Here is an 18,607-nt window from a genome sequence, read left to right on the forward strand (position 1 = left end):
AACCCACTCATACGGATCAACATCTGTTGTTTGATTCCCACCATCCGCTGGAACACAAACTGGGTGTCATTAGAACTCTGCACCACAGGGCGGAAGTTGTGGCAACTGATACAGAGTCCAAAGACAAAGAGCAAAAACATCTCAGAGGAGCTTTGAAAGCGTGTGGCTCCCCAGACTGGGCCTTTGTCAAAACAGCAGCAACCAAGCCCAACAGGAACACCAATAGAAATAACCGCCCGGAAATACATATTAGGCGAAACATAGTCATCCCATATGTAGCTGGAGTGTCAGAGAAACTCAGGAGGATTTTCAACAAACACCACGTCCCTATGTTTTTCAAACCTAGCAACACACTGAGACAAAAACTGGTACACCCAAAGGATCCAACTCCAAAAGAAAAACAAAACAATGTGGTATACGGAGTCCAGTGTAGCGAGGAGAGCACAGATCTATACATTGGGGAGACAAAACAACTGCTCACCAAGCGAATGGCTCAGCACAGGAGGGAGAACTCTACAGGTCAAGACTCAGCTGTCTTTCTACACCTAAAAAGACAAGGGACACTCCTTTGAAGATAGCAAGGTCCAAATCTTGGATAAAGAAGACGCTGGTTTGAACAAGGCGTGAAAGAGGTGATTCATGTCAAGGTGGAGAAACCATCCCTGAACAGAGGCCACCTGTCTGCTACATACAATGCTGTTCTAAGATCTCTACCCCAGCGGATTCAGAACACTTAACACATCCATTCATGCAACTCACAAGTAACACCTGTATCTAGGAGTTGCATGACACATTGGATAATCCTATCACAGAAACTACACAGAATCAACACCTTTGTGAATTTCTTCAGATGTCATCTCTTTGAAGAGTTACAATGTGCCATTGTGATTGGATTAGTGGAAGAGTTTATATAACGGAACTTCCCACACCAGTTAGTTGTACTGAAGAAGCTGCTCGGATGAGTAGTGAAACGTCTTCATTGATTACTCAGCAAGTCCAGTTGTTTTAAATTTACCTATCCTACAGTAGATATACCTTATGTAACACCTATCTTAAATAGGTGTTTTGTATAGGGGGAAATGATGACTGAGTAGTCAAGGCCAAAGCTACTAATACATTCCATGGATCATTATATCTTTTTTTTTTTCCTTCTGAATGGAGATATAAGATTTCAGGAATGTTTTCCAACAAAAAAAGAAAAAATGTTGAAAAATCACATTCCATTTTATAGAGATGTTTCCCAATGGTATTCCTCCTCTAGGATTTCCTGAAATTCGTATTCCTATATAATTCTATGATTTTCTAACAACGAGGTCTTTTGTGTTCAGCTCAGGCCTTAGAAAAATGATATAACATTTGGGGATAAATATACAGCCCAATAATCCAGCACTGGAAGATAAAATGGCAAATATCTCAACTGCCACCATTCTACTCCCCTTACTGCTCAGGTATGCAGGGACAAATGTCACCCACACGCTACAGAACACCAACATACTGAAAGTGATGTTTTTAGCCTCATTAAATCGGTCAGGGAAATCCTTGGCTAGAAATGCAGCAATGAAACTCAGTAGGGCCAAGGTTCCCATATAACCAATTATACAGAATAAAAAAATGCCAGACCCTTCATTACAGAACAGAAATATATAGTCTGGATCAGAAAGAGTATCAGCCTCTGCAAATGGGGGATTGGAGGCCAACCACACAGCAGAAATCACAGTCTCACCTAAAGAACATACAATGATTAGTATGATGGACAGTTGGGTTCCTACATACTTCTTCATCTTGCTCCCAGGCTTTGTGGCATTGAAGGCAATAATAACTGTGAGCGTTTTAGCCAACAAAGATGAAAGAGAAATTGTAAACACAATCCCAAAGATCACTTGTTGGAGGAGACAACATATCTGTGTGGGGCGCCCAATAAATAATAAAGAGGAAAGGAAACACAACATGAGAGAGATGAGGAGGAGACAGCTGAGATATTGGTTGTTGGCTCTCACTATAGGAGTCTCACGGTACTTTCTAAATATTCCCAGGATTACAGCACAAGTAAAGGATAATATTATAGAGATGAAGGATAAAGTAGCTCCCAGTTGGTCTTTATAGGAAAGGTAATTTGAATTCCTTGGGATGCAGCTGTTTCTTCCAGAATTAGATTTTTCATATTTAGAGCATTTCATGCAAGTCTGAGCATCTGTAAAAAAAATGTACATGTTATACTTGGGGTACAACTTGACACTCTTATTAGCCAGGTGCCAAATGAATTTCAATACAGTCAAGGCCACTAAACAGATTTGAAAATGCATTTTGCTTTTGCATATTTATTACTCTTGGATACTTTCTTTATTCTATGTGGACCAAGTGGGTGTTGATTTATTTCATGAAAATTGTTATCACACTATATATAAAACCCTTCTCATATATGGAAGTTACATTTATATGTGCCCTTTCAGCTCAATCTCTGGGGCGATTTTACTAAAGAGCAAAGCACATTTTTTAGCAAAAATTCACCAGAATGACAATTGGCAGGGACATCACCAATTACAATAAGTCATGGCAAAATGCTAGAAGACTGGATGAAGATACTAGACTGGGAAGATACTGGGAACAGGCCCAAAACATTTCACGCCCCAGTTCAAGCACAGGTTTAGACAAACAGAATTCAGGAAAAACAAGAAAATATAGTAGCTCCCTTTCAATATACTAAATGGTGGCCAGAAGCTTCTCACCCTGGAGCACTTACCTTCCTACCTGCAGACCATTTGGGAACATAAAGATCCCAACTCCTACTCCTCTATTGGTGAATCAAAATGTCTATGTACAATATAATGACGTCTCCTCCTCTGCCTTTATTTCCTACTTTTTTTCCCTTTCCTTTTCTTGCTATAATGTTATATTATATCTCTACATTTGACATTGATATGGCTAACTCTAAGAAACATCTACAAAACCAACAGATCCATGATTGGGATTTTTGCAACACCATGTATTTTATATGCACTGATTGGTTGCTTTGATAACTTGCCATTTGTCTTGCATATGTTCTTACCTCTGTTCTAAATTTTTGACGAAAAACAAATCGAATGATTTTTAGTTCGAATCGTTTGAATCAAAGTCGAAGGTCGTAGTAACCTATTCAATGGTCGAAGTACCCAAAAAATTACTTTAAAATTTAAACTTTTTTTCATTCGAATTCTTCATACGAGCTTAGTAAATGTGCCCCTAAATGTCATAGTGGAGATAGTGACTTGTTGCCTTCACTGTACATTAATGTTCCATGTATGTTTATATTTTTTCAGTATTTCACATAGAGAAATGTGGAAAAGGCTGGTGATTTAAGTTTGTTGCAAAGCCAGTGATATACAGTAGGTACCAGTCTCTCTGTCTGACAATGTCATGTAAATGAAATATAATGAGCACAGTATAATTAAGTCCTTCCTACTTCTCAGTGTTATTTTGTCTTGTTTCAAGATGAACAAACCACCCCACAGAACTAAGGGTGATGGAATAGTGTTAAGTTAAAGCTTTTCATTTATTCCAGTGTTCTGGACTTCTACTACAATGTAGAACTAGAATGTAGGTTTTGCTGCCCCAAGTTGGTCACTATAAGAAGTCCAATGTTTGTAAATGCTTTGCTCCCCTCTCCACAAATATAAAGAAATTCTGCTCTGTGAGAAGTGGGCAAACCTATCTAGATATTTATATTATCTGAGGGGGGAAGGTAATTACACATTTTATCATTGTGTTTTTTTATTGTTTTCTTTTAAAAAAACATTATTTCCCCATTTTCTATTTCTCATTTTAATTTTTTTCAGCTATCATCCCATATTCTTCTAGACTTGAAGAGACAATGCATTTGAGATCAGACATACAGTACCTGTTATGTTAGACATTTCCCCATGATCACACGGTACACAGGTATAACAGCAACTTGGTTTTCCTTCTGTTTTAGCTTTTCTGTACCCTGGTATACAGGGCTCATTACAATGAGAATGGACAAACTGTGGAGTGAAAGAGAGACATGAATTTAAAGCAGAATATGGGAAAATAAATGCTTGAAAGGGAACAGGGACAGGGATTTTCTTTAGTGTTTTGTGCTTGATGTCAGCAGTATAGAAGATTAGTATAAGCTGTGACATTAACATTGCAGTGTTCTTACTGGTTGGGTCCAGAAATTAAAATTATTAACATGTCACCTGTGTAACTGAGATCCTTGAATTTGGTATCTGTGCAGGGACAAGTGCCTACTCTTGGCACACCAGATGCCATCCTACCTGCACTAATGTTGGAACCATGAGTTTCTCACATATTCTTAGCAGAGTATCAATGTCTCCTGGAGAAGGACATCTCTGATGTTCAGTTCTGACAACAACTATAAGAATCCTCTGCCTGAAGAGGCCTTAACAGGGAATCACCCAACATGGCCTGGAGATCATGAATGGAAAACTTTCTTAATGTTCACCATGAAGACTACATGGCACATTGCAGAAAGGTAGCTCTAGTTTATTGGGCACTATTATAGAGCTTAAACAAGAAAAAAAAATGGAAATAAAGACTCTATTTACCCGACACCAATGTGTTTTGATCATTTTACAGGTTTCCATCTAACTCCCATCTTGGCTTTTACATACTGAAAATTTAAAGTACATAGTTTGTCTGTGTTGTTACCTCTGAAAAATAGGGTTCCCAGAGACTGGTGATGTTCTTGAAAAATAATTGATTCCCATCAGACTTGGATGCATCAAAACTTCCAACCTTTATCCTTTTTACATTTCCTATTTTTAAGAAGTAGTATTTCAGAATATCATAACGGGCTGGTTGGTCTCCATTGTTGTCAACGTGTATTTCATCCCCAGACGAAGTTCTGAATTTCAGACGCTGCATCAATGAATTTAGCTTAAAAAGATGAAAAAGTACATCTGGTACAACAGGAGCAAGATTTAGTGATCAATTGTAATGAATATCAAAAATGGGCCCAAGTTGATTATATTACCATTTTGTTAAAAACAAATTTTATTCAGCAAGGCCAAAAAGATTAAAATAAACCTTAGCCCCGCCCAATACTGCAGGGTGGATGGGCTCCCCACTCACAGTACAGTATAATATACAAGGAACCCAAAACCCACAGGAAATAATCTTTTATATATTGAATAGTCTTGAAAAAAAAGTTCCAACTGGGAACTGTGGGAATTTAAATGTACCATTCAGAGTTCCTGATGTGGATATATGCTTATTGTACACTCCTAACTGTGGATAAAAGTGCAGATCAATGGATATAAGTTGCAGTGACCAACCAAAGTAAAGGTAGTTAAGTGTACCTAAAATCTTAGCTTAATCAATCAAGTACCGTATATACTCGAGTATAAGCCGAGTTTTTCAGCAACCAAAATGTGCTGAAAAAGTCTACCTTGGCTTATACTCGGGTCAGCGGGCAGTAGTTGAGATTGCAGTCACTTTTAATCATTCCTATACCAACATTTCACTTGGGGAGAGACTGCAATATCACACAGCGCCCTCTGTTGGTTATATGAAAGAATAACAGTGCGCCCTCTGTTGGTTATATGAAAGAATAACAGTGACTGCAATATCACACAGCGCCCTCTGTTGGTTATATGAAAGAATAACAGTGATGGCAATATTACACAGCACCCTCTGCACATGGTAGTGGGACAATACACACAGTAATTCATTTGGCAATCCTCTGTCACCATCAACTTTGATGTCCGGTTGATCGCTGGGGGGGGGGCGCTTTGACGGAATGTGCTCTGCTGGGAGACAGGGCTGTAGTTGTGTCTAAGCTTATACTCGAGTCAATAAGTTTTCCCAGTTTTCGTAGGTAAAATTAGGTCCCTCGGCTTATACTCGGGTCGACTTATACTCGAGTAAATACGGTACATCAAACAGAAACACATTTATAAAAAAACTATAGCATATCTCACAATTGCCCTTAAAATAATTTTTGCTGTCTTGACAAGGTGAAAAAAATGGTAAACATTTTTGGCAACCAATTTTACATGATATTATACAAAGACATGGTCACTAAATCACCAAAAGAGCAACATCATTACTATAGCATATATAAAAAGTAACCGACTGAACTCCTACTAAGCGGAAGTAAGGTAGAAGGAATTATAGGGGTGATTAAGTTGCACACTACACTTGCAGACATAAATGACCCATTATAAGTTCCATACAGGGATTTGCCCCTCTGCAGAGAGATGTGTCTGGCTGAAAATGAGCAAAAGAGGTTTAATGAAAACAACTGTATGGATGTAAGCAGGCACTCAATGAGCAGTCCTTAAGGCAGGCATATATACATCTGGTAGAAATGTATTGATGTACAAAAGAGAGGTAAACTATTATATGTCAGCCTCAGGAATTGCTCATTAAGTGCCCGTTTTCATGTAGACTGTTGTTTTAGCTCCCCTAGTTAAAGGTTCAAGATGGTGCATCTGAGCCTCCTCTCAATTTTCTCTTTAAATAAGGTTCAATGTTGATACAGGAAAGGTTATGCACTTTGCTAAAATAAATGCTAGTTATAAACTAAATGGAAATGCATTGGGTAACTCTTTTTTTTTTTTCTTTAAATGTTTTTATTTGTGTTTTATACATATGACAATATTTAAGAATACCTTTCCGGGAGTTCACAGGGCATGAGCTATTGTTAGCGTATTAGTTGCCATTGCACAAATAACAGTAAACAATGCTACACCATTTTAAACAATTGACTCGGATAAAAGAAAAGAAAAAGGAGAACCAAAAAAGAAAAGAGAAAAACAATAGAAAGAAGACCATGAGCATTGGGTACCTCTTTAATTAAGAATGATTTGGGGTTTTTCTGGACAACATACTGTGAAACTCTTTGCAGTGCCAATCAGTGTCAACTAAAATATGGAATTGACTCAAGGTATGAAAACACTGAGTACCCCAAATATGCTGACATTTACAGGCCCATTAATCCATGTAAATGTTTTTTAATTCGAATATATTCAACAATTCAACTAGGAGGTTATTTAAGAAAAAATTTGAATCGCTAATATTCAATCGAATGGTTCTGACCAAAAGATTCGAATTCTATTAGTTCATACAAATCAAGTTTTTCTCCCGAAAAGAAACTCAAATGTTAGGAAGGCTATTTACATTTCTAAATGGCTTAACGGACTTTGACTTTGGTTAAAAATATAAAACAATGAAACTATTAGGAAATAGATCAAGTTTGACATGTAGAAAAGGTACTTACCGTATATACCCGAGTATAAGCCGAGTTTTTCAGCAACCAAAATGTGCTGAAAAAGTCTACCTCGGCTTATACTCGGGTCAGCGGGCAGTAGCTGAGATTGCAGTCACTTTTAATCATTCCTATACCAACAGTTCACTTGGGGAGAGACTGCAATATCACACAATGCCTTCTGTTGGTTATATGAAAGAATAACAGTGCGCCCTCTATTGGTTATATCAAAGAAAAACAGTGACTGCAATATCACACAGCGCCGTCTGTTGGTTATATCAAAGAATAACAGTGACTGCAATATCACACAGCGCCCTCTGTTGGTTATTTGGAAGAATAACAGTGACTGCAATATCACACAGCACCCTCTGTTGGTTATATGAAAGAATAACAGTGACTGCAATATCACACAGCACCATCTGTTGGTTATATCAAAGAATAACAGTGCACCCTCTGTTGGTTATATCAAAGAATAACAGTGACTGCAATATCACACAGCGCCATCTGTTGGTTATATGAAAGAATAACAGTGCACCCTCTGTTGGTTATATGAAAGAATAACAGTGACTGCAATATCACACAGCGCCATCTGTTGGTTATATCAAAGACTAACAGTGACTGCAATATCACACAGCACCCTCTGTTGGTTATATCAAAGAATAACAGTGCGCCCTCTGTTGGTTATATCAAAGAATAACTGACTGCAATATCACACAGCGCCATCTGTTGGTTATATGAAAGATTAACAGTGACTGCAATATCACACAGCGCCCTCTGTTGGTTATATCAAAGAATAACAGTGACTGCAATATCACACAGCGCCATCTGTTGGTTATACGAAAGATTAACAGTGATGGCAATATCACACAGCACCCTTTGCACATGGTAGTGGGACAGTGGGACAATGCACACAGTAATCCATTTGGCAATTCTCTGTCACCATCAACTTTGCAAAGAAGTCCGGTTGATCGCTAGGGGGGTCTCTTTGGCGGAATGTGCGCTGCTGGGAGACATGGCTGTAGTTGTGTCTAGGCTTATAATCGAGTCAATAAGTTTTCCCAGTTTTCGTAGGTAAAATTAGGTACCTCGGCTTATACTCGGATCGGCTTATACTCGAGTATATACGGTACTCTTTAGAAGAACATAAAGGAATTTTATAAATAGATAAAGAAAAGTGGGGGATATTTTTCACATAGAAAAGAAAATAATTGAGTGAGGCTGTGGAATAACCAGTTGGGTGATGATATGATGGCAGACTTAATACTTGTTAGAGCGGGTTATGTCTTTGATAACCGCAATATCCAGGGCTATTCTGATCTCAAGACCTACATATGTATTATATTCTGTGTGTGCTGGAGATAATTTGGAAAGACTGAACTGAATATTGTTTTCTTCCAACATAAATTAACTATATATGTCTAAGTAGCTATTTGCAAACTGTATAAACAACTATTAAAGTAGAACTGTTCACCAACTTACCTGCCATTGCTTAAAATAAACTTGTAGACTCTCTGCTGATTTAGGGTGACTTGTCATTGTGCCGTACAGTTCATGGAGAGCGTGAGCCATTGCGTAAACTGCAGTGTAAACCCGATAAGATATTCTGAAATCAAATGTTTCATAAGATGCCAGATCTATATCATCAAATGATTCATTCCCTGTGCACTTTATAGATGATTTTTTCTTTATCTTTGGAAAGGTGCAGTGAAATAATAATTGCCACATGTTTGTGAATAAAATGTCACGTTGATATTTAAATGGATTTAAGGAATAGAAAAACTGCTTAAAACCTGGAATCTCTCCTTGTTGGGAAGAAAATGCCAAAGTGCCATTTAAAGCAACAAATACTGGCAAATATCGCATTTCAGCTATATGAGGGAGAGACGAGGATGCAATCCATATTTTTTTGGGAATTTTATCAGGATCAAGGAAAAATTTAGTGTGGTCAGCAAACTTTAAACTGATAAAGAGCATGATGACCTTAGCTGTGCTTCTGTAGATTGTGTCTTTAATTTTAGCGGTTTCTCTTAGATGAACAGTAGATCTTTGAAAACAAACAAAAAAAATTTAAGAGAGATCTTGATGACTATAGTTTGGGAGTAATAAAAACATGGGACAGATAAAAGAACTATTCTAATAGGGTTAGTTATTACAAACATTTTCCCGAAAGCAATAATTCCCATAACTATCAGTTTGTAAGTCTTTGGTGTTGGCCTGTAGATGTCACTGTGTTCAGACATACTGTGCATACTTCCTGGTAGCTTAAAAGTAAAAGTGAAAGTTACTGTTGTGTAATGCCTGCATGACTCTGCTAATAATGCACTGTTATACTCTACTCATCCTCGGCTACCCAAAACATAACAAATGGCGACGAGGATGGGATATTCTACCTCTGCAGCAGCCTGCAACTTTTCTTCCAAACCCTGGTGAGCCTACCATACCTTTTACTGCTTGGATCCATATGTTTGAAAATTACTTTATTGCTGCTGACCAAGGGGAGATTTCTGCTGCTAGAAAGTGTGCTTTATTTATTCACTGCCTGGGAGCAGAGGGATTCTATACATTACCATTACCTGATGAGACTTATGAAACTGCTCTTACTGCTTTAAAGAACTTTTTCGTGCCAAGAGTAAATGTGGTTGCTGAAAGATATTAATTCCGCCAACGTGGACAACGTAATGGCGAATCCACAGAACAATTTGTGGCAGCTTTGAGAGAGCTGGTTGTTACCTGTGAGTTTGGGAATCTAACAGATGAAATGCTAAGAGACCAAATAGTGGAAAAAACAACCTCACCTCACATTAGAGAGAGACTGCTCCTAGAGCAGGATTTAACCCTTGCAAAGGCTATTACAGTTGCTAGCCAAATTGAAACAGCAGTGGCACAGGCTAAAACTCTCAGACAGGGAACTGCTGGGAATGTACAGACTGTGAATTCAGCACTGTGGCCTAATAATGCACAGTCACAGGCAAAATACAGTGCTAAGGAAAGGGATTCACCTACACTGCAAAATCATACAGCAAATACAAATAGAAAATACTGCTTTCGCTGTGGTTCAACACAACACACTGCAAATCATGTTACATGTCTTGCAAAAGCTAAACGGTGCCGCAAATGCACAAAAATAGGATATTTTGCTAAGATCTGCCGTAGTTCTGCTAAAGATGTTCATGAAGTCACTACTACAAATGTTACAGTATTAAGTGTGGATAAAGCTGGTACATTTATTCCAGACAAGTTTATATGTCAGTGTCAGTACTGCTTCTGCTGACAAGGGACACTCCATTAACCTGATGATTGATACAGGTTCAGCTCCTTCTATACAACCAAAGGATATTTTCTTGAAATACTTTGCAAAAGATCCGCTTGTTGCACCTGCCCTGAAACTGATCAGTTACTTAAAGGATCCAATCCCTGTGCTTGGTTGCCAGTGACTGTACAATTTGAATAAAATACTGCAAAATGTGACTTTTACATTGTGAATAAGGGAACTGCTATACTTGGAAGGGATCTCTTTGCTGCATTAAACCTACAATTAGTTGATGGTCTCATTACTACAGCACCAGTGCCACACAGCCCAGCACAGTGTCTAAAATTTCACCACAAAGCAACACTTCACTGGGCTGTGCAAAGAACTTTATACACAAAGTTAAGTTGAGACCAGATGTAAAACCAGTACCATTCCCTGATTCAGCATGGGAAAAACTTGCTATTGATAATGTTGGTCCTTTTACAGATGATCCTATAGACTCCAGATTTGCTATAACCTTGATAGACTATTACAGTAAATGGCCTGAAATTGCAATTGCAATCTGATATATTGGGGGATTGAACAAGTGAACAATAATTGTCGAGGTGGTAACTTAGTAATAGAGAGACCTTACAATGTGAGAGTAGGTGGATGTAATGGAAAGGCCTTAGCATAGATGTCAACTTGAGAGCATTTTTATAATAATACACGGGATAAGATGTTGTTGAGTGACACACTAAAAATGTTATATCAAATTCTTTTGTCCCCTGGATGTTCCCAAAAACACTTTTTATATGCATTTAAAACTAAAAGTATATAGGTATGTTGGCCCAAACAATTGAACTCCAACTACAGCATAGCGGGTAACCACAAATAAGACCTGGAAAGACTGAGAAGCGCCAATCTGCTGGTATTATGTAAATTTGTAAACATTTTGATATTTATTAAAAAAGTTTTACACTATCTGAAGCCCATTTTTCCTACCGAATCTGGATAACAGTAACGAGGGAATTATCTGACAGTCACACAACTTTATGAAACATTTGTAAGTACACATCTCTCCCTGGCGGCGGATCACAAATAGTTAAGGAAAGATTGTAACTTTGGTCCACTGAATGGGTTTTTACGTGAGAATGAATAGTAAAGAGTACTTACACAGAGAGGTGTCGAGGAGTTAAAAAACCTACTACATTATATTTGCCCTTTCATTTTTCTTGTTGTCTTCTCCAGAGCTTCCATATGAAGTGCTGTTTCACAGTGTTTGAATTTCTAAGATTTATACAGGTTGGAGAATGGAAATGAAATGGCTACAGGATTGAACATCCAGAATCCTTTACAACCTACCTTTTTTCAGTAAATCTTAGTCTGATAAGGAAATCCAAACAGACACTTTCTTTTCTCATTACTTTTTCCAGACTTTTACTTGCCCTGTAACCATAGTCATCATCTGATACAATAAGTCCAACCCAATTCCAGCCAAAATACTTAAACATGCTCATTATAGCATCAACTTCTGATAACTCATTGGGGATCATTCGATAGACAGATGGAAACTCTACTTTTTTATTAAATATTGGATCTTCAGAGCTGTAACTGATCTGCAGATTAAAGAAACATTTCAGCTTCTTCTAGTGAAGCTAAACAATAAGCAGATATGGAATTAGCTAAATATTTTTTTCATACTGATAGGCAAGAATGGCAAAAACCAAAACTTGCATTATTTATACATATGTTTTCACCTTCATTATATATAGTTACATAGTTAAGTTAGGTTAAAAAAAGACCAAAGTCCATCAAGTTCAACCCTCCAAATTAAAACCCAGTGCACATACCTACACACCGACTGAAACTATATATACCAATATCTATATTAATTGTACATTTTAATATCACAATAACCTTAGATATTCTGCTTGTCCAAGAAATCATCCAAGCCACTCTTGAAGGCATTAACAGAATCAGCATCAAAACATCATCATAGTAAAAAAAAGGTTACCCTGCTATTTGTCTATAATATCCTTGTAATGTAAGATAATAAAAACCAGTTATAAACCAGGCCAAAATGGGTTATTTTTTATGTATGCAGCCAGACTTGGTATAATATCCTGGCTGAATTTGAACCGGGAACCTGGTGTTTCTGGGCTCTCTGCATTTCCCCTGTGCTATGTGAGCAGACAGCTATGGTCCTCCTTCCCTCCTATTGCTTTCCATGTAATTGCAAGTAGACATGACTTGTTTCACCTGTTGTCAATCTGACCTCAGCTGATCAGTGTAAGCCATTAAGTTGCCTATAAAACCCCCTACACTGCACTGACTCATTGGCCAATGTAGGTCTATGTCCTATAGTTCCTGGGTGAGATTCTTCGGGGCAAATTCACTAAGGCGCGAAGCGCCGAACGCTAGCTGTTTTTTCGCTAGCGTTCGGCATTATCGCTACTGCGCAAATTCACTAATGAACGCTGGCGTAGTTTCGCTAGTGTTACTTCGCAACCTTACACCAGGCAAATCTTCGCTAGCGACGAAACTACGCAAATTCACTAACGCGCGCAGTGTACTGAACGCTACCTTTTACGCTAGACTTCCTTCGCCACCTCAGACCTGGCGAAGCGCAATAGAGTAGATAGGGATTGTTTCAAAAAAAGTCAAAATTTTTTCTAAGTCCCAAAAAACGCTGGCGTGTTTTCTACATGACGGGTGATAGGCTGAAAAAGATTGAAAATTTTTTGGGGCTCCCCTTCCTCCCCCCTACATTTCCTGACTCATGGCAACTTACCTAGACAGTGGGCACATGTGTAGGGCAAAATAAAATTTTTATTGGCTGATTTGAAGGTTTTCTAGGCATTTGTAGTGCAGATACGTGTTCCTCCATTGAAATTTGAATTCGCGCCGTATGCAAATTATCCTTCGCTAGCGCAACTTCGCTTTATATAGCGAAACAACGCTAGCGCAAATTCGCAAACTTACGCTACCCCTGTGCGCAACTTCGCATTTTAGTGAATTTGCGGAGCGCTGGCGAAAATTCACCTGGCGAAGTGCGGCGAAGTGCGGCGAAGTGCGGCGAAGAGCGGCGAAGCTGCGCCTGGTGCAACTTCGATTCTTAGTGAATTTGCCCCTTCCTGTTCCTGACTTTTGCCTGATTTTGACCTTGCTGATTGGCACATTTACACATCGGTTTACATACACCATTGTTTCTTATATTTGGAATGTAAGGAAGCAACATACAGAATATCTTATGTGTTGGGGAAGTGTAACCCACTGAAGGTGCATATATTGAAGGATAAAGGAGAGTCTGGACACACACATTACCAGGCACACACAGTTTAGAAATATGTGTAACAGAAGTAACAGTAACTTCCAGTTCTTGTACATTAGCCAGAAAAGGCTACTGGTCCACTGGTCACACAGGTCTTACCTTTTACAGCCAAGTTTTAGCCCCCTTTTAGTGGTTAGTCCATACCTCAGTCTCCAACAGACTTGGCACAGGAGTCAGAGTTTTCCCCAAACCTCACTCAGTGTCCCTCACACCTAATTCCTGCTTTTTCCCCCTCTCCTAGTTAATGACATGACTTCCCACACCTACACTGCTTATTACCTCCTCATCACTCATCGTATCTGTAACTCACATTACATGCCGAGCCTCATAGAGCATTCTGGGAGATATTACCTTCCCTCTAGAGATTTCCCAGACACAGTACCACAAATGCACACACTTTCCACAGTTATCCACAAAAACATATACTTTTGCTCTATTGTTGTTTGGCTGTTAATCATTTATTTGACTGGCTAAATATTCTGAAGTTCTGTATTTTCTGTAACTTTATTTCCACACGTTAGATATACTAAGGATCAAATTAGTCAGTGGTAGACATGGGACTTTCCAAATTAAAATATGTTTTTGATAAATGTGTTTATATATAAATGTATATTCCCATCCAAGAGTGACTTGGATGATTTCTTGGACAACTAGAATATCAAAGGCTATTGTGATACTAAACTCTATAGTTAGTATAGATATGGGGATATATCATTTATGTGACAGTAGGGAGGGGTGTGTGTATGGGGCTGGATTTTCATTTGGAGGGATTGGACTTGATTAACTTTGTCTTTTTTCAACCCAACTTAACTATGTTACTATGTTAGTATCTTTAACAGTACCATGGGAACCCCCAATGAGCTCAAGCTTTAGTGCACCCAATGCAAGGTGAATTAATAAAAAAACACATGTATATCATTTGACACTATCTTTATCTAGTATGGGCCCTATTAGGATCTGTCTGACAGTGACCCTGACTTACACCCACACACAAAACTAAAAAGAAATCAGTAATGGGTTGAATTTAGTAGCAGTCTATGGAGCGAGACTTTCCAGCACAGACCTGAGGGTACCTATAGATCCCTGAGAGCCACGCAATTGCCAGAGATGATTCTGAAGACACGTCTCCTATGAACCCCACAACCTTCCTGTTGTTCCAGCAGCTGTAATTTGGGATTGGGGGTTCTGTTCCAGACAGGATTCCAAAAGCACTTGCAAAAGATTTCATCCCTGAGGCACAGGAGTCATAGATCTGATAGCCCAAAGTCACATTAGGCAGAAGCTCTGGGTCCTTATTGATCTCCTCAATTGTATAAATGAGAACCAGTAGGTGCCGATAGTGTCTGAATGAGAAACTGTTATGTAGAGAGACATTAATGAGTTTAAATACAGATATGTTGGTGTATATATATATAATTATACTTTATCTGCCTCCTTTCCAAGGTTAAGTCCAAGATTGATGCTGAGCTTCAGTTGAAGAAAACATCTTTTGTAGTGCCCATTAGTAAATGGTGCCAAATGTATAAACAAGCACAAAGCAGCTTGTTGTTTTCTCACAATGCACCTTGATTTTCTGTACCTGCAACTTAAACAATAAGTCACACATTTTGCAGCACCAGGAAAGGCATAAATATTGTATCTGGAAATAAACAGTGTTCAAGCAGGTACAGCATGTGCCCATATAATGCCCGTGAGCACCCACATGTACTCTCCTTACTAGCACCCTACTAATACTGGGCTCTCCCTGCCCCTTGTATCCACAGGCCCTGTACTTACCAACTGCCCAAGGAGTTATGTCCATGTTACACTGGCAGTGAGTGCGGAGGTGCAAGTGCAGTTTTGTCCCCATAAATACACCAAGCTCTTGTGCTAAGTCCTAGTATTGTTGTATGGAGGAATATGTTAGTTAGATACATGCAGACTATCACTTGATACTGTATATCCTGCAGGCAATAAAGTAATAACACAAAAGTAACTTGCCCTTACAAAAAACACTCCATGTGCCTCAGTTCTTTATGATAAGGTAAATTGACGAACAGACCATGCATCTGGAGAATTCCACCAACGATCAAGTCCCCATCACTAAAGTAGTTCATCCTGCTGAGGCTCCTCAGTTGGCACCCAGAGCTGGGACTGGCCATTTCAGCTGCACAAGGAAATATCTGGAACATCAGAACCACAAAGAGAACCTTGAATCTGTCAGGAAACAGAACCTCCATTTATCCACAGAACTGAACAAAGAGATGGTGCAGGATCCTGAGCTGATGAGGCAGAGAGATCTTTGTGCCAATAACAGAGACACCAAAGTGTATATTTCTAGCAATGTTCCCTTAGTTATATATCTTCCCTGAACTGCAATCTATGAGCAGCTACACCCACTGATATATTTTAGCAGCACAGTTATAGAGTTTCCTAAATCAGCCATAATAGCCTGTGTTCAGCTCTTCCCAATACAGCAGCAGCCTTGGGATTTATGGATTTTACTTAGAACCTCTGACTTATTTTAATTCATGGAGCTAAAACTTAAAGTCATGGCTGGAACTAGGGGTCGGCAGAAGAGGCACCTGTCTAGGACACAATGATGGGGGGTGCTGAGCAGGTTCCTTTTGAAGAGTTTTCTGCCTACCCCTATGTGTGGGGGTGAGGTGGCCAGTCGGGGTGCCAAGTTGGCTTGGCCATCGCCAAAGGTTAAAACCATAAAACCTATAAACACAAAAGTAAGCTGAATAAAAACTGTAGAGGTCATGTAGAAGTCAATGGAAGTTCCCTTTCTTAGCTTGCAAAGATCAATCTTTTGTTCGTGGTTCTAGATGTTTACATTCATTGTTGTATAGATTTTTTGTTCGTTCAAGAAAAATTGAGGGTTTTCGCATTTTTCTGGTGTTTTTCTTCATTCGTACTTTTTGAATTCAGACATTTCAATAAATTGCCAGGCATTTATGATTTTAGAGTTTAATTGTAGTTTTAAAAACCACTTCAAACCACTAAGCTGAGAATGCTGACAAATCAGCCTCTAAGGAGTATCTAAGAGATCAAACAGACATTCTTCCTAATTTCCTAATTAACTGTTCTTCAGGTTGACCTCCCAACCACTGTATTGGACCCCCCCCTAAGTGGTCCAGAGCCATAATTTGAGAATATTGGATTCTATGTGATATTAATATGTTTCAGGTTCTTACAGGGGTGTGTGCAGATCATTTTAAGTCTAACATACCTACTCCGATGGCTGCTGCACTGATGTTGGACTTTAGGCTGAAGCACCTGAGTAAAAGTATCTCCATCTTATTGACCCTTTGTCCCAGATAATGACATCACAGTTCTTTCTTCTATAGCAGAAGGGAAATGGCAAGTCTGACACTGGCAAGTAATCAGGAATAGTGATGAGTGACTTTTTTCGTCAGGCATTGATTTGCAGTAAAATTCCAAACTTTAACAATTTGCAAAATTTCTACTATGACAAAAAGTTGCAAAGACAAAAAACCTCCACTAGGAAAATGCCCATTGACTTTAGTGCATTTGTAGTGAGAAAAATGTTATACAGATTTTAATATGAAATTAGGGTTCTAATTTGGTTCAGTTTATGGCCAAATGTTTTTTTGGAGGATTCAGTATTCAGTCAGTCCCCAAAATGATTGACTGGGTGCATTGCATGACCCTTAGGGCACTGGGCAGTTAAAGTATTTCAGTACATAGTAACATAGTAACATACTAAGTAAGGTTGAAAAAAGACACATGTCCATCAAGTTCAACCATTTTTTTTATTATATATATCTGCCTAACTGCCAGTTGATCCAGAGAAAGGCAAAAAAAAAACATCTGAAGCCTCACTAATTTGCCTCAGAGGGGAAAAATTCCTTCCTGACCTATCAGGTGTGTAACAATAGAGATAGTTGTAAGGGATCCTTTGGAAAGGAAGGTGTGATCCCTTCATGTCAGGACTGAAATTGAGCCAACAGGTAGACAAAAGGGGTGAAAGGAAACTACAAGACAGATTTGGGGTGTAGAAGGCAAATAAACAGGGACTGGCAGGAGTGGGAATGGGCGGGTGAGGAACCAGGGATTGAGCTGGTATAGAGACCAGGACTGGAACAGGATGGAGCAGGCAAAGAACCAGTAACAGGATTGGAGCAGGAAGGGTACAGAAGAACAGGAACAAGAATGGAACCAGGAGCACAGATATTACTAGATTAGGACTAAAGCAGGAACAGAACTGGAGTAGGACTAGGAGCAGGAGGGAGCAGAGCTAGGAAACAAGGGCCTGGGATGTGACTCAGTGTTCAGGTAACCGAGGGCAATGCTCCGGCACAGGTAGTGAGGAGAGCAGGTATTATATAGGGCAGACTCAGACCTGATTGGCTGACCCTAACCAACCAATAAGCTGCTGGGAAGGGATAGGAAAGGCCAGGTAATAAATCATGAACAAGTCTGCTAGCTGCTCACCTGCCTAGTGGAGATGACATGGAGAGTCATCATCATTTATTTATATAGCGCTGTCAAGATACGCAGTCGGAGTCAAGATACGCAGTCAGAGTCTCCTGGTTTGAATCCCAGCAGAGTCTTGTAATTATACCCATTAGCTGAAGATGATATAGTTATACACTCACAACCCCCACAGTTGTACCTGATAACCCTACTAATAGTCTTATCGATCTCTTTCTTTTAATTGTGTTCGGGGAAACCAAAACTACACAGCCTTTCATAACTGGTCCCCTCAGTATTGAAATTTAGATTACTGTGGGGCCCATTTACTAAAGGTCATTTTTTGTGTTTGGCACATGGTAAAATCATAAATTAAACAAATTACTCAAACCACCAAAAA

General features: G+C 39.0%; 1 protein-coding gene across 1 annotated transcript; it reads right to left on the reverse strand.

Annotated features, from left to right (window-relative positions):
• Positions 1-1,292: 1,292 nt before the first annotated feature.
• LOC108717514 (vomeronasal type-2 receptor 26) lies at positions 1,293-16,007 on the reverse strand. Its single transcript, XM_041564152.1, has 7 exons — positions 15,775-16,007; positions 14,852-15,143; positions 11,820-12,073; positions 8,705-9,269; positions 4,666-4,893; positions 3,875-3,998; positions 1,293-2,191 (listed from the first exon to the last, which is right to left on the reverse strand). Exons 1-7 carry the CDS (start codon positions 16,005-16,007, stop codon positions 1,293-1,295), a joined length of 2,595 nt encoding a protein of 864 aa, XP_041420086.1.
• Positions 16,008-18,607: the final 2,600 nt, after the last annotated feature.

The sequence above is a fragment of the Xenopus laevis genome, chromosome 5S (genome assembly GCF_017654675.1).
Source record: "Xenopus laevis strain J_2021 chromosome 5S, Xenopus_laevis_v10.1, whole genome shotgun sequence".
NCBI lineage: Eukaryota > Metazoa > Chordata > Amphibia > Anura > Pipidae > Xenopus > Xenopus laevis.